Here is a 16,633-nt window from a genome sequence, read left to right as displayed (position 1 = left end):
GCTTTAATTTGAATTTTAACATCACAAAGTCTATGTTTAAAAATTAACTTGTGTTATTAACTATCTTTTCAAAATAACAACAATCAAATGGCATAAAGAAATTCAAATATGTGGGCAGGATTAGAAAACTAGTCATAACACTTAAGTGAAATAAATCACTGCTTAAATCTACTTCAGACTCTTCCTATCCTCTGCAGCCTTAAGCAAAGCATCTCGAACTCTTCAGAAATTTTATTCTGAAGTCAAAAGTCCTCCACGATATAATTACAACTCTAGGCCAGTTAGTACCCAAAGATCTTAAATATCATTGCACTTAGTAAATTATCATGGTGAATACTATTGGAAAAAATCTCTAAAGAGTTTTTCATCTCTTTATCCACCAAAGAAAGGAAAAGAGTAAAACTTTTACGAAGGGATTATATCTTAATGTTTGCTAACAGAAAATCAGGAGGACTGAATTTCCTTTCCCTAAATTGAGCCCTTGACACTTTGAGACAAGGACTTGAGTTTTTTTCTGATTTTTAACTGAATCCTTATCAACCATCGTTCATACAGTCACAGAGGCTACACAGTTCTTTACTCAAAGAGGTTACCTCTACAAATCAAAGATCACCAGGACATATTTTTCAAGAGCAACTATGAACACATTTTGTACCAAAAGTACAAAACTACCTCCCATCCCTCCAACTTAATGCAAATATATTAATATAACTATAGCAAATCCTTTAGTGGGAGTTAGGTGGCCCTGGTCAGAAATGCTTTCATTATTACTTCCCTTTCCATATTCTCATCTGAACAAAATCCATCTGGATGTGTAAACTCCCTTAAAGGAAAGCCAATCACACTCTGATCACAGTTTCCTCTTATGACATCAGTCCTCTTGCTCATGAAATGGAGCTCAAATTTCCTCAAAGATGTGCCCTTCAGAGTACCTCACTTTCATTTTCCATCTCTCCACCCCATTTCCCAAATGAGTTATCATTTCAATGCAGTTGGTGATTATTATTAAAGAAAATTTCTTCCTTTCACTCTGCTATACCTTTGGTTTGGAAGGAACAACATTTGCCAAAGTTTATTATATCATATTGATACTTTTGTTAATTTGAGGTTGGGAAAGAAATATCTAAAACCCCTCTAAAGTGTTTAACCTGATTTATATTTTGGCCCCAAAGATATCCTTACCTCTCTGAGAACAGTGTCATGTAGAGTACAATGAAAGGACACCACCTTCTTGGGGAGGTATGTAGGAAGTCTTTCATACATGTAGACACAAAACATGAGCATCAGGATTGGATTTGGATCACAGATGTCAGTGGCCTAGTTTCAAAGAAGAGAAATATAAATTACAGGATATGCAGATAAAATATGTGAAAAGAGCTAAAGCATCAATTGTTGAATTAAACCATCTTAAAATGTTACTGAATGACAATGACACTGAAATGTACACAAGCAAACAAAATATTGCTGTGAATCGGAACAGTTTTGATTATGTGTTAAAAGGTGAATTAGATGTATTCTAAATGTAACAATGACTTTACAGCCTCAAAGACTTCATAAAAGCTAGTCAGAGGTCAGAAAAATGCTATGTACTAGAAATACTGACTAATGTGACTCAGGTACCATCTCTGATTTAAAGTATATAATGCAGTAAAAGATAAGAGAAGCAGACAAACTACTACGGTAAAAGATGGCAAGATCTTTTTAAGCAAAAGCCCAAGGGAGGATGTAGTACATGGGATGGCCTTGAAGAATGCTTGGATCTTAAAAAGGTTGGTGTTTGGTGTAAGGAAAAGGTATACTCTATCAGAAAGGCAAAGAACTCTAGGGCAAAGATATAGGCGGTACAGTGTTCATTTGGAAAGATGCGCAATCTGAATCATACCTAAGGCCAGAAGGAACAAGTAGTGGAAGAAAAGACTAAGGAGTGCCACCGCCACCCAGGGGAGGTGTGCATGCCAGGGTGAGAGACATGATTTCTGAACAAGGAATAACACAAGACCAACAATTCAGGCAGATCAGGCAGGAGCAGGGGGGAAGGTGGTTGGGGAAGTACTGTGCCCAGAACAAATTATAATGTGACAGAAAATGTAATTATACTGATAAACGAGTTAAATAAATTACTCATAGTTCTTGGAAGAGTAAAATCCAGAAAAAAATCCAGAATCACAGAGCAATCAACAGCAGGGACAATCAACATAGCCAGAATGCACACTGAAGCCAAAATGTAAAGTCTTCAGTTTATGTAGTGCCTATGATCTCTTAGAAAAAGAGGCAGGTAGTGGGGGGAATTATTCACAGCAATGAAGTGTTGGGATTGGTCTGAGGCCAAGACTCAAAAAATATTAAACACCATTGATAAACAAGCAATTCCATCATTGTCAGTCAACAGGGAGCTCTCCACACTTCCAAAACATGAAGATCTACTATGACTTAATGGCACACATTCAAAGTTAGCAACTGAAAAAGATATGGGCCTGGCTTGGAAATGCAAATAGTGTCAGAGCTGAGGATACCTAATGTGCCATGTGGAACTAAAGCATCTGACTCTGAAATGTGGCAGCAGTTACCAGGGAATAAAGGTAGTCCTTTGATCACCTGCTAGTGCACATTCCCGAATACAGTCTTTTTTCTTCTTTGACAGAAGAGAAAGGTTTGTTCTTTCTTGTTTTGTCAATACGCAGTAGTGCTAAACAATCAAGTACCTGGGGAGGTGATTGTTGGGGGAAAAAAAGGGGGACCTGGCTAGTCTCAGCTGGGTAGAGTGCTGCTAGTGAGCATGATCTGAAGAAAAATGAGAAATATACCAGGACCCCAAAGTTTCTCATCTGTATTCTGTCATCTCACATTTCTTCACTAAAGATAGTATTAATCAACAGATGTAGGGAAAATCAAGAACAAACTAAAAAATGGAATACAGATTTTGTGTGATCCCAAGAGGGCTATCTAGGGTGATGGAAAATGTGCTCATGGGGAAAACAGCAGAGCTCGTGGCAAGTCAGAGGTCAGTAAAAGTCTTCTGAATACAGTTTTAGTGACTACAGCATAAAATACATCGGCAGCAACATAAAATTATTCCAAAAACTCATCTTTTAAAAAATATGTAATAGGATGAAGATGCAGTATTTTTGAAATGAAAAAAAAAATGCTTATCTTAATGGAAAATATTTTTGATTATTAGGGTATTAGAGTAAAAAACACATTGAAAAGAGCATTCCTGCTTTTCTTTATGATAAATTTCAATGAAAATAACCTAAAGAAATTGCATTTTAGTCAATCCTAGGCTTACAAAGCCAAATGTTAAACTAAGTTAGGCTTGTTTAAAATAAGATTTTCATGTTAGATATCTTTCAAAGATATAATCCCTCCCTTCTCTATGTAGTTCTAACCTAGAAGAACTTCACTTGTCTTGATCCAGCTTTCCTCCAATGATAGTTTCCTACTGGACTAACAAAAGACAGGGAATTTTTTTTTTTCAAATGCCATAATAGAGGAAAATAATAGAGTAGAAATCTAGTAAGCTAAATTCAAGTCCTGAAACCACAAAGTGCCTTAATCTTTACTAAATCAATTGATTTCCTAGGCCTCAGTGTCTTCTTAATCAGTAAGAAGAAGAGATGAGATGGTCCTGGACCTTCATGATGGGTTTAATTTGCTGTGGCCTGAAGATATCACCAGCTTTCAAAATGGACACTAAACATAACTAGCAGCACCCAATGACATGCTATAATCCTACAGAGAACACTACTGATTGACTGCCCAACAGCATTTTTTTCCTTTCTTCTTTACTAAGAATCCCAATTTCTATGGCTGTGCTATTACCTTTATCAAACGCTGGTTTAATTACAAGCATGGGATGCAATTATGGTCGATGATATATGCAATGGGAAGTATGCTGTGGGACCATTGAGAAAGTTTACCTTATGGAAAATCAGAAGCACAAGAAGAGGTGCTATTCAACCAGCCCCAAGAATAGCTGTATCCAGCCCCAAGAATAGCTGTATAACAGTTTTATGTAAGAATTTCATTAGGAACTTTGTGGTTTTCAGTTCACCTGCTTAAAATAAAGCCAATGGGCTGGGAAAGGCTGTGCAAAAATGAATCTCTGATAACTGTGTCAAGGAACTGAGTAACTATCCCTATAATCTTATACTCCCTGAATTCATGTAACATAAAATAATGAATTTATTTTTAAAACACTTTTGCTTATGAACTCTGTTATTAAGCATCCAAGTTGATATAAATGCAATTTAATTTTTAAGAGAAAAATTAGATTATCTATTCACCCTTAGCTTCTATCACTACTCAGTGAATTTTGTGTAGCAGAATCTCTGTGTTAATGATATGTATGTGTGTACGTGTATCTACATCTCTCAACATGAAGGAATAAAAATTGTATGTTAAGACCAAATAATGTGCACAATATTTTTGCTTTAACTATAAAGCATGTCATGAAAAGGAGGATATGTAATAACTGTTATATTCCAGCTAGCAAGACTCCACAACAGTACATAACATTGGCACAGAAATTTATCCAACTGTTTCAACAGGTGCAAAGAAGGATGTAATAAAAGACACTTAAACATTAATAAAGTCTAGTGGTGAATTTCACGGGACTCAAATGTAGACAAGGCCTAAGCATCAGCATTAATTCATTACAGTTAAGGTGATATTTTTAAAACTTTGCCATTTAATGCAGCTGATAAATTCAGACTGATAATAAGTGAAGGAATTGGAACTGGCTGGTCAAATCTGGTAATTATCAGATAAATTAATTGTTAATTTCTCCACTCATCAAATCTTACACATCTTCTCGACATTTTTTTCTAGTAGATATTCAAATTTTAAAACCTATTTTTTCAGCTACTCAATAAAATAAACATTGTAGGTCAATATATCTGAGGATATGAAAATGCAAAGGGGAAAATCACAATGTATGATGAGTTATATTTGCTAAACAAAGATATTTTGGAGTTCCCATCATGGTGCAGTGGAAACAAATCTGACTAGGAACCATGAGGCTTTGGATTCGATCCCTGGCCTTGCTCAGTGCGTTGAGGATCCGGTGTTGCCGTGAGCTGTGGTGTAGGTTGCAGACACAGCTCGGATCTGGCGTTGCTGTGGTTCTGGCGTAGGCTGGCAGCAACAGCTCCAATTAGACCCCTAGCCTGGGAACCTCCATATGCCGTGGGTGTGGCCCTAAAAAGGACAAAAGACAAAAAACAAAAAACAAAAAAACAAAGATATTTTAAGTTTCTTGTGAACCCTTGCCAAATGTCACCTTAAACATCAAGTGTCCCATGCAACTCTTCCTGGGACTTCTCTCCCTTTTGATTCTCATAACACGTTCCTGTATCTTCCGTCTGCTTTGTATCAGCTCTTTTTCACATACATGCCACTCTTACTAACATTTCTGAAGGCATGAGTATGGTTTAACCATATCTGTACCCCTTGCTGGTTCTATCCAGTATATCTCATGCAGGAGATTCAATTTGTCCAGCTGATGGGACCAGTAACATTTTTATTCTTCCAAATTAAAGTATTCAGATTATCTCTAAAACTCTTATAAAAGAACTCTCTGCCCTAAATCCTGGATTATGGTTATCTCTTTACAACTCTACCAATATAAACAATGTCAGACCTGGTACGAAGTGACTTTAACATGTTAAGTGACTTTACTATAAGGAAGCAAGCAAGCCCTTATGAAACATCGTGTCTCCAGCCAGCATAAGGGAGCACTTTGGACCAAGCCATGTGAGCAATGGCATCATCAATTTCTCTGAATCTTAGAATGGAAAACCCAGAGTTTATTGTAATGGTCCTCTTGGGTCCTTCTGTGACTGGTCACCAGATCTAGAAAACCTCATAATGTCTCTTACACCGGCTTATTATTTTAGGTCCCCATTAAAATGATGTCTGACTAGAGAAAATACTTTTCTCCTTGACCAAGTGAAATTATATTTTTATTGTTCTGTATTCCCTGTCTCCAGTCCCTTTCCTCTCAATCCATCCTCACTGTTGTTGTAAGAGTAGACACCTTTATTTCCACAAAACCCACACAGTAAACTCCTGACTTGTTATGCTGATATCCAAGATCTCAATATATGCCTGTGTCTATTTTTCCAATCGTAAACTTCAACTAAGGCAACTTACACAATTTCCTTAATGTATATCATTTGTCCACATTCTATGTATTCTGCTTATGGCTCTGAGTAAACACCCTCCTCTCTTAGCACCATCTATCCAAATCCAACTGACCATTCAAACCCCAAAGAAGTCTTGCCTTTTCCAAAAGTCTTTAGTGACCAATCTAGATTATACTGATCTCTTCCTTTATCTGAATTCTACACTTTATTTTTTCCTACGTTGACACTTAAATTAGTAGAATATTATTTACTGTTTAACTTGCATATATCTTGATAATTCAATGAGTTCATATACTTTTTGACCTCAGGAATCATTTATTATATTACCTCATTATTCTAAAGCAACAAAGGACTCAAATTCGATCGTTGCTACAGAGGACATGATGTGAAAGGCCATATGGAATTACAACTTTGAGATCCAAACATAATAAAAATCTACACTGACAATGTGACCTCTACATCAATATGTATTTTTAAACCAAGGTGAAAATTGTTCTTATTTGCTACTAAATAACAATAATATCTATATTCAAACAATCTTCTCCTTTAATTCATTCTTAGAGCTCAGAAAATAATAATAATGCACTTAACCTTCACTGCTGTGGTTTAAGAAAACTGGACCTATCACTAGAACTACTTGCTTATTATGAACAGTTAGATGGACATACATTTAAAAATATCAGTTAGATTTCTATGAAATCATAGTTCAATCTCTACATTTTAGCAATATCCAATGAAAAGACAGTTTCAATTTAGATTTAAAATATATGAACAAAGGAATACTATAAAGAAGTAAATTAATGTTTTTCCAAGTAACATATAAATGGTCAACAGACACATAAAAAGATGCTTAACATCACTTATCATCAGGGAAATGTAAATCAAAATCACAAGGGGTTATCACCTCATATCTGTGAGAATGCTTATTATTAAAAAGAATGATAAGTGTTGGTGCGGATGCAGAGAAGAAGAAATCCATGCACACTGCTGGTAGGAATGTGAATTGGTGTAGCTATTATGGAAAATAGTGTGGGAGTTCTTCAAAAAGTTAAAAATAGAATTACTACATAGTCCAGCAATCCCACTTCTGGGTATATATCCAAAGGAAATAAAATCAGTTACATCACAAATATCTGCACTTCAATGTTCAACTGCAGTATTATTCACAAAAACCAAAACACAGAAACAGCATAAATGCATGTCAACAGGTGAAGAGATAAAGTGTGATATATACTCAAAAGAGAATATTATTTAGTCATAAAAAAGAGGGAAATCCTGCCATTTGTGACAACATGAATGAACCTGAAGGACATTATGCTAACTGAAATCAGCCAGACACAGAAAGGCATGTGTTCTATACATAGTTCATGAATTTCTTCTTTTATTATGTATGATTTTAAGGCACCCACCTGTATGCCCATTTCAAAGCCAATTTCACGAAGAACATTCACAATAATCAGGCTGTTGTGCAGATACTGTTCAGAACTTCTCGGATGAGTGTACATATTTACAAAATGAGACTCAATCTGGAAAAGACACCAATCAAACCTTTCAGTAATGGAATAAAAAGTACCACTTTTTAACTATTTGCCATAGTTCAGTAAAGAATCATTTAAATATTAACATTTGTTAGTAGATTATTGTAATCGAAATACAAGAATAAACAAAAAGGGAATGCTAGCCATTTAAATGTAGATGTGATTTTAAAATAATCAGTTTGCAGAAAATATTGTGAATTTTAATTACTAAGTTCTTTCAAATAAGAGAAGACCACTCTGCATAAACAGGACTCTTACCAAAAATGGACAATAGGCTCCCAACAGTGTTGCAAAAACAAGGCCATCTAAAAGGTCTCTGTCAAAATTTACTATCCATCTTTCAGAGGGAACACCTGTTCCAAAAAAGAGAGAAAGTTAACATAACAATCGTTTCACTTTTCTAAAAGGACTTTTTGCCTTTGCTTGGAAAAGAAAACATGTATTTTGGAAATAAAAACCAAACTAAACTTCAGAATCTTAATAACATGAAATACATCTGTAAGATATTACAGGTAACTGTGAGGTGTCTCTTTAATTTCTACTGGAACCACTTCGAAGAGTATAGCACCATGGGGCAATGGAACAAAAATTCGATATTTCAAAATTACTCATTCTGTCTAGTACCTTGAAGTTCAAGTGTCTGATCAATGATCATCAACATGGGTAAGAAGGCTCAGAAGGCATGGGGTTTCTTGTAACTCCAAAGTTTAGTGCCAGTTTTGCTATTTGTTGCAGAAATTCCTCCTCATGTAGGGTAAGTATGTGAAAGGGGTTGGAGATTTACGGCTTAAAAAAACCAGAACTGACCTATAAAACAGCAGTGGATACATTCTGTATTCTCTCAATATCCCATCCTTACCTTGTACTGACATCAGAGAAGGGAGAGAAATTTCTCTGCAAGAGTTTAATATCTTGCTGAGGAATTTAACACCCATAAGAGGAAAACTAATGAAAAATTTCCTAAGTAGAAGGTAATGAACAGATAAAAATATAGCAAAACCTAAGTGCTACACTGTTACTTCTAATTCCACCAACTTTGATACAGCACCACAGGATTCATTATGATCCTTTCCTTATTTCTAACTTCTTTTTGCAACAGTGAAAAACGTGGCTCTCACTAAATCCAAAGCAGACTTACAGCCCATGATATCCATATAAGGTACTTTTAGAATTGTAAATCCAACCACCTGTAAGAAACTAGAGTACCTTGTCTACATACAGTTCTTTTTGTCTTTAGTTCTATACTATGAAGTCATGGTATTGTACTCAAAATATAATTAAGTCAGCTCCTTTCTTCTCCATTACATTCAGTGAGGTGGTCAAATATTTCTAAGGCAGTCAGTGTATATGTCACAGTGGGCATTCTATCCTGGATTACTGCTTCTATGTCTTAGTTGATTAAAAAATATAAATACACCAGCATTCGTTTTTTTTTTTTTTTTTTTGTGTGTGTGTGTGTGTGTGTGTGTGTGTGTGGATTTTGAGAGACAGTTTTAGGAGTCTGAGATACACCATCATGTATTTACCATGACAGAGAAGTTTCATCATCCCCAAAATTCCCATGTACATTTTAGACTCAACTTATTGATATTTACCAAAAAAAAAAAAAGGTGTAGTAGGATTTATACTGGGGTTGCACTGAATCTATAGATCAATTTGATATCTTAATAATATTTAGTTTTTCAATGCCATGTCAATGGTTTATTTCTCTATTTAGTTATCCTTATTTCATCAGTGTTTTATAATGTTCAGCACATGTATCCTATATAATTTTATACTTAAGCATTTTATTCTATGGTGCTCTCTCTATATACACATATACAGCTATATATATATAACTATACATAGCTATAGTAATATAGGTATATGTATATAGTTTTATATATATATATATATATAATTGTTTACTGCCATTAAATAGAAATAGAATTTATTTTTCCTTTTTCTACTGATCATATATCCATCCTACAACCTTAATAAACTCTTGCACTAGTTTAGGAGCGTGTCTGTAGATTCTTTGGAATTTTCTACTTGACTGTCATGTCAAATTCCTGTTTTCTCCCGGGGGAGAGGTAGGGTTTTTAAAGGTGTTTTGTTTTGTTTGTAAATGCAGTGAGGATGACAGTATGTGTTGCTGTTCTCCCCAGAGATGAACAATTTTGTTCTAAAGGGAATATAGGAGTCTGGGCAAATTGCTTGCCCCTCCCCCAGGTCTACACTCTAGGGGTCATATTCTCCAGATTGACTCCAGTCATTTCTGTGAGCAACCAGGGCAGTTAATGGAGTAAAAACCTTCAAGAGGATATATAGACTCTCCCTCTAACTGTGGCCCCTAGAGAGCTCATGCTCTCTCATCAGAGTAAACTTGGTTTCTACCAATTCACCAACCACCCTCACTCAACTCCTACTCCTCCTTGGACTTTGGGTCACTTATTGCCCTACAGCCTCAGCTTCCCAGGATAGCTTATAAAAAATGAGAATTTGCTCTTTGTATGGCTTTTGCTGCCATTATTATTTTAAAGGTGGGATCAAAGCTTTTTCCAGCCCTCTATCTTGGAGCAGAAACCAGTAAAACCTATTTTTGGTCAGCCTATCACAACTTTGGAACTGCTTTGATATGACGTGTCAAACCAACACTAGTTGGCATAGACTGTTGCTGCTCAAACATGGCTCTCAGTGTGAACAGGATGGCTATAGTTCTCCAGGACAATATTGGGAAAAGGTAAGAACCAAACTTCAAAGCTCTTACCTACTCTCTGCTCTCATGCCTGTATAATATCATTCACACACAAGGCTGCTGCCAAGCCCCCATCTCACTTTACCACAGTCTTAGGTATGCTAAGGATTTTCTCTGCTTTTTGGTTAATTCCTTTGATCTAGGTTACTCTCTTCACTACTCCCCCTAAGATGTTGCTCCCCAAAGTGTGCTATGTGAATTAGCAGCACATTCATCAACTAAAAGCTTGTTGGAAATAAAGAATGTCAGGCCCCATCAAAACCTACTGAAACATAAAAATGGATTATCAAAATTTCCAAGTGATTTATATTCACACAACTGTCTGAAAAGTGATGGTCTAGGGTTGTTTTTTAGAGAGAGAATCAGCAGTCATCTGGTCCCCATTTGTCAGGAACCAGAAAAGTCAAGAGATGTTTCACAGGAGTTCCCGTCGTGGTGCAGTGGTTAACGAATCCGACTAGGAACCTTGAGGTTGCGGGTTCGGTCCCTGCCCTTGCTCAGTGGGTTAAGGATCCGGCGTTGCCGTGAGCTGTGGTGTAGGTTGCAGACGCGGCTTGGATCCCGTGTTGCTGTGGCTCTGGCGTAGGCCAGTGGCTACAGCTCCGATTTGACCCCTAGCCTGGGAACCTCCATATGCCGCGGGAACGGCCCAAGAAATAGCAAAAAGACAAAAAAAAAAAAAGAGAGAGATGTTTCACAGATTTTTAAAAATTTTAATTTGGAAGTTGTATTTTATCTGTTTTTTAGATTTCATCATTTTAAATATTCAGAAATATTAAAATATTCATAAAAATGCTGGTCCTACATGGAGAACAGACTTGTGGTTGCCAATAGGGAGGGAAAGGGAGCGGGAGAGACTGGGAATTTGGGGTTAATAGAAGCAAACGATTGCCTCTGGAATGCATAAGCAATGGGATCCTGCTGTATAGCACTGGGAACTAGGTCTGGTCACTTGTGATGGAGCATGATAACATGAGAAAAAAGAATGTATACATGTATGTGTGACTGGGTCACCTCGCTGTGCAGTAGAAAATTGACAGAACACTGTAAATCAGCTATAATGGAAAAAATAAAAATCATTATAAAAAATTGATGGTCCTGGAGTTCCTGTCGTGGCGCAGTGGTTAATAAATCCGACTAGGAACCATGAGGTTGCGGGTTCGATCCCTGCCCTTGCTCAGTGGGTTAACGATCCGGCGTTGCCGTGAGCTGTGGTGTAGGTTGCAGACGCGGCTTGGATCCCGTGTTGCTGTGGCTCTGGCGTAGGCCGGTGGCTACAGCTCCGATTCAACCCCTGGCCTGGGAACCTCCATATGCCGCGGGAGCGGCCCAAGAAATAGCAACAATAACAACAACAACAACAAAAAGACAAAAGACAAAAAAAAAAAAAAAATTGATGGTCCTAAATAATATTACAAACTAGAGATACAGCTATTACACATAAAACTGAACCATTTCTGGAGTTACCGTCGTGGCTCAGCAGAAATGAATCTGACTAGCATCCATGAGGATGCAGGTTCAATCCCTGGCCTCACTCACTGGGTTAAGGATCCAGCATTGCCATAAGCTGTGGTGCAGGTCACAGACACGGCTTGGGTCTCACATTGCTGTGGCTATGGCATGGTCCAGCAGCTGTAGCTCCGATTCGACCCCTAGCCTGAGAACCTCCATATGCTTTGGGTGTGGCCCTTGAAAGACAAAACACACAAAAACACACACAAAAAACTGAACCATTTTATCCACTGAAGGAATAAATGCATTCACCTATTTTTATAAATATCATAAGTAATATATATTGTAGGTAACTATAATAGTATATTTTGCAACAGATTTATTAATAATTCACATATCATAAATTTCACCCAATTGTCCAGTCCACTGTTATTATTTTCAGAATTGTAATGATTATTGTTACTCTAAAATTGTAGAATATTTTACCAACACATAAATAAACCCTGAATCTATTAGCTATCAGTCACTTCCCATTTATTTCTTCCATTATCCCCTGTAAAAATCTAATTTCTGTCACTATGATTTATTTATTCTGAACATTTCATAGACACGAAACCATAAAATGCATGCTCTCTTCTGTTCTGGCTTCTTTCATTTAGCATAATGTTTTCAAGATTAAAGGCTGTAGCATATATAAGTGCTTCATTCCTTTTCATGGCTGAATAATATTCTACTTTATGAATATAACATATTTTGTTTATCCATTTATCAGTTTATGGGCATATGAGTTTTTTTACTTTTTGACTATTATAAATAATGCTTCTATAAACATTTATATAGGAGTTTTTGTGTGAACACTTTTAATTATTTTGAGTAGAATCCAATGAGTTTAATTGTTGGAACATATTGTTAATCTACTGTTAATACTGTGAAAAAGTTGCTAAGCTGTTTTCCAAAGTGGTTCCAGCATTTCACAATCTATCTAGCAATGTATTTGGTTCTAATTTCTACAAATCCTTGTCAATACTAGTTGTAACATGTCTTTTTTTTTCATAATTTTACTCACAGTATTTATCAAGTGCTATCCCACTGTAGTTTGGTTTTGCATTTCCCTAATGACTAATTACATAGAGCATCTTTTCATGTCATCAGCCATTTACTTATCTTCTAATCTTTAGAAATGTCTATTAAAAGCCTTTGCCCATTTTTAGTTGGATTTTTTGTTGTTGTTTTTCAGTTTTGAGTGGGTTTTTCAGGGGGTTTTTTGGTGGTGTTTGTTGGGTTTTTTGTTTTATTATTTATTTTTTGTTTGTTTTCGTCCACGGAGCACAGCAGCTTGATGTGGGATCTCAGTTCCCAGACCAGGGACTGAATCTGGGCTGCACCAGGAAAAGCACTTAATTCTAACCACTAGACCACCAAGGAACTCCACTTTAAGTGTTTTTTTTTATATTCTCAGTAAAGTCTCTGGCCAGATATCTGATTTTGCTATTTCTGTGTCCTTTGAAATTTTTATTTTGTTTTCCTTTTTATTCTACTAATATACCATTGAACATCTACTGGTATTATGAACTAGAGACTGGCACTTGCCATTTGTCTGTACAAGGACTGACTCATGAGCTGCTAACCTGCAACATCCCCTGAAAGAGTTCAGGATGGAGATCAGGAGGGAGGCATGCCATGGTCTGGGAAAACTGGCAGAACAGGTCTTCAGATAGATATTTTCAGGAGAAGATTTTATGTGTCCAATTCTTGCATCTCCCTGTTTCTAGAAAAAGCACTAAAACCCTTCATGGTGCTATTTGCTCCTCGTGACTAGCATCAACCTTCTGCAAAATGTGTGCTTGACTGCATGTACCTCCCCACTTCACTAAAATCCCATACATTTTGACCTTCCCCCTACCCCTCTGGAGTGGCTTTTCAGAACTATCTGAAATGCTGCCTTCCAGGCTATAGTCCTCATTTTGCCCCAAAGAAAACTTAACTCACAACTCTCACACGGTGCATTTTTTTTAAGCCAACAGTATTTATATGATAAACCAACCTTTCATTCCTGGAACATATCTCATCTGGTAATTTTGTTTAATTCTTTTAAAATGTTGCAGGATTTTGCTAGTATTTTTGAGGATTTTTGTGCCTATATTCATAACAAATAACACAGAACATTTTAAATTGCTTTTTAAAACACTTTGGAAACACAATGCGACATGCGCATTACTGCAGAAATAATCTTGCTTCTAAAGACAATTGAATTATTAGGATATGTGAACTCTAAATAAGATCAGCTGCATATAATAATTATAAGATCAGCCACATGAGATTGGTAAGATGTATGTATATAATACTTAGTAGAATCTCCATATAAATACATCATTAAACTAGAAAGTAAGTGAAGACTCCTGTGTACCAAGGTGATAATTATGATTAAAAATACAAGAAAGTGTAAGAAAACAATATTTAATGCAATAAAATAATTATAGGAGTTACATATAAGAGAAAAGACACAATAATATTATGCCAATATATTTTTAAATTCAAATGATACTCATTAATTTCATAAAACGAGTTATAAAATCTCACTCAGTGAAAAATGGAAAATAAAAAATAATCTTATTACAATTGGTACCACCTTACACCAGCCAGAACGGCCATCATCCAAAAGTCTACAAACAATAAGAGCTGGAGAGGGTGTGGAGAAAAAGAAATACTAGTACACGGTTGGTGGGATTGTAAATTGGTGCAACCACTGTGAAAAACAGGATGGAGAGTCCTCAGAAAACTAAAAATAGAACTACCATTTGATCCAACAATCCCACTCCTGGGCACCTATCCAGAGAAAACCATGACGTGCAAAGACACATGTACTCCGATGTTCATTGCAGCACTATTTTCAACAGCCAAAACATGGAAACAACCTAAATGTCCATCGACAGAGGAGTGGATCAAGAAGAGGTGGTATATATACACAATGCAATATTACTCAGCCATTAAAAGGAATGAAATACCAGCATTTTCAGCAACATGGATGGACCTAGAAACTATCATGCTAAGTGAAGTCAGCCATACAATGAGACACCAACATCAAATGCTTTCACTGACATGTGGAATCTGAAAAAAGGACAGACTGAACTTCTTTGCAGAACAGATGCTGACTCACAGGCATTGAAAAACTTTTGGTCTCTGGAGGAGACAGTTTGGGGGGTAGGGAGATGTGCTTGGGCTGTGGGATGGAAATCCTGTGAAATTGGATTGTTATGACCATTGTACAACTACAGATGTGATAAATTCTTCTAAGTAATAACAAAATTAAAAAATAAATTCTATTACTATAAAAAAAATTATTTAGTTATTGAAAATCATCCCTTTTAGAAATCAGAGGCCCAGATGATTTTACTAGCAAATTCTTACAAAATTTAAGAAACAAGCAATTTCACTATTATAGAAACTCTTAAAAAGAGGGACTCTTCTTTAAGTAACTAATGAGGTTTGTACAAAATTATAGCAAAAAAACTAAAATGTACAGAAAATACAAAGTTTCACTTACATAAAATCAAACAAAAAAATAAAATATCAGTAAACTAATTCTAGAAAGGTATTTTACAGACTCTTTTTGTACTTAATATTTTTTCATATGTTCAGAATTCATCTTTGGTACATGGTATATAGTACAAAGTTAACTTTACCTTAATTACAAAATGTCAGTCAACTGATCTAGCACTATTTACTGATGAAGTAAATATTATGGGTTTTGAAATGTTACATTCATATTAAATTCTACTATAAACTTTCAGCGTTCTGGGTCCCTATTATATTGAATGCAATTATGAGTATTTCAATGGTTTTTTGGTAATATTTTAATATTTCAATGGTTTTTTGTAATATTTTAATTATTGAATTTTTGGTCATATACTTTAACTTTTTCTACTTTTTTTTTTCCAATTTTTTTAAATTACAATACCTACCCTGGAAACCTAACAAGTGAAGAAACTATCTAATTTTAGAAGAACATGGTGTGGACAGGGTAAGAGGCTTTTATATTGTTACATATTAAAGTATAACAAAAGAAAATGTTAAAGCAAAAATATTAGAAACTGAAAATGCTGAGTACACAACACCATTAGCCACTAAGGGATGCAATTCACACCCAAATAAAACACCACCTAACACACACCTAATGGCTATGGTAAAAAGACAGTCACAAGTGGTGGTGAGGATGTGCACAAACTGGAACTTGCACATGTTGACAGTGGGAAAGTAAAATAAATAATTTATCATTTCTTACAGGCCCTAATAGTTCATTTCAGATGAAGTCATGTTGCAAGCATAATTCTTCATATATTCTATATGGTGATTTTGGTGAAAGAGAGAACAGCCCCAGAAATGTGAGAGCTTGCCCAGTATCAACTAGGCTAGGCTTTGGTACTGGTAGGAGCTGACCTGATACTCACAGCGAGGTCATGTTATTCTCTTACTGGACATAAAAAGTCTCCTCACAGAACACCAGTGGCATACAAGGTCACTTAGTGACTGTGATGAAGTGAGACAAAACAAGAGCATTTCACAACCTCGCCTAAGCACAGAACAAAAAAAGCTCATTGTCTAAGTTGCAAAACACCAAACATCCCCCTGTCCTGGCTAATATGAGTGACCACTGCTTCTTTACCAATTAAAGAATTACCCTCACTGCAGTCTTTTTCCACTAGATAAGATTTACTAAGTTACTCAATAACAGGAGTACCACTGTCCTTGACAACATACAGTCA

At 35.9% G+C, this 16,633-nt stretch overlaps 1 protein-coding gene across 1 annotated transcript in view; it reads right to left on the bottom strand.

Moving 5' to 3' along the window:
• The window catches only part of CFAP47 (cilia and flagella associated protein 47), a 452,401-nt gene that overhangs the window by 256,017 nt on the left and 179,751 nt on the right, over positions 1–16,633 (bottom strand). Inside the window, 3 exon segments of the mRNA XM_021080094.1 lie at positions 1,183–1,317; positions 7,553–7,669; positions 7,940–8,034. Of these exon segments, the coding sequence (XP_020935753.1) occupies positions 1,183–1,317; positions 7,553–7,669; positions 7,940–8,034 (347 nt within the window).

This window comes from Sus scrofa, chromosome X (assembly GCF_000003025.6).
Source record: "Sus scrofa isolate TJ Tabasco breed Duroc chromosome X, Sscrofa11.1, whole genome shotgun sequence".
Lineage (NCBI taxonomy): Eukaryota > Metazoa > Chordata > Mammalia > Artiodactyla > Suidae > Sus > Sus scrofa.
The sequence above is the reverse complement of the archived record's forward strand: the minus strand, read 5'-3'. Positions and strand labels throughout refer to the sequence as shown.